We start from the raw sequence: 716 nt of genomic DNA, 5'->3' as shown, positions 1-716 counted from the left end.
AGCTGTGCTTGGATAAAGGTCGGAGACCCCTGGAGAAACTTTTTGGTATCCAAGTATGGGGCCCTCCCCCGCACTTCTCGAAGGAACCCCACAATGGCAGCCTCTACTTCATCCAGGTCATCCAGACCATATTTCTCACAAGGGGAGGCCTCCAGCCAGTATAAGGAAAAGCGAGGAGAAGAGTTATCATCCAGAAAAAAGGGGTGATGACCCTCTACAGCTTGCACTTTAAAAAAGTAATTTTTAAAATCATGGAAGGACTCGTCAAAAAGGGTAAAAATTCTGCAAAGCCTTCCCTTTCTCCCGAAGGGTATCTCTCTCCTCCTTTAGCTTGGCAATTTCCTTCCTCAACTCTCCTTTTCAGAGTAGTCGGGAAATCCAGAGCATGGCTAATAAATTGGTAAATTTTCAAGAAACCCCAGGAGTTGGGGTGAAGCTGGGTAGGGGCAACCCGACAATGCTGCAAAACAGACACCTCAAAATCTGAAAAGGGTAGAAAGACGCCCAGACGGGTGATCATGCACTCATACTTAAAGAAGAAATGAGGAGCCATTTCATTGGCTCTCCCATGACAAACTCGGTCCTCTGAACCTGGGATAAGCAATTCATACTTAGGCTCATCCTCATCCGAAGTACAGAGCCGGTGGTGGGTGCGAAGATGAGTAATAAACTCCGCATCAACCAACGGCTCCTCCCCTAGAACAGTAACATCGACC

At 47.3% G+C, this 716-nt stretch overlaps 1 protein-coding gene across 1 annotated transcript in view; it reads left to right on the top strand.

The window, feature by feature from the left end:
- Nucleotides 1-251: 251 nt before the first annotated feature.
- The window catches only part of LOC107481928 (E3 ubiquitin-protein ligase MPSR1-like), a 2397-nt gene continuing 1932 nt past the window's right edge, over nucleotides 252-716 (top strand). Inside the window, exon 1 of the mRNA XM_021137135.2 lies at nucleotides 252-365. Coding sequence (XP_020992794.2) covers nucleotides 252-365 — 114 coding nt within the window. The remainder of the gene's footprint in view (nucleotides 366-716) is intronic.

Source organism: Arachis duranensis, chromosome 3 (genome assembly GCF_000817695.3).
Source record: "Arachis duranensis cultivar V14167 chromosome 3, aradu.V14167.gnm2.J7QH, whole genome shotgun sequence".
NCBI classification, from domain to species: Eukaryota; Viridiplantae; Streptophyta; class Magnoliopsida; order Fabales; family Fabaceae; genus Arachis; species Arachis duranensis.
Note: the sequence above shows the minus strand (reverse complement) of the source record. Positions and strands in the feature narration are given on the sequence as shown.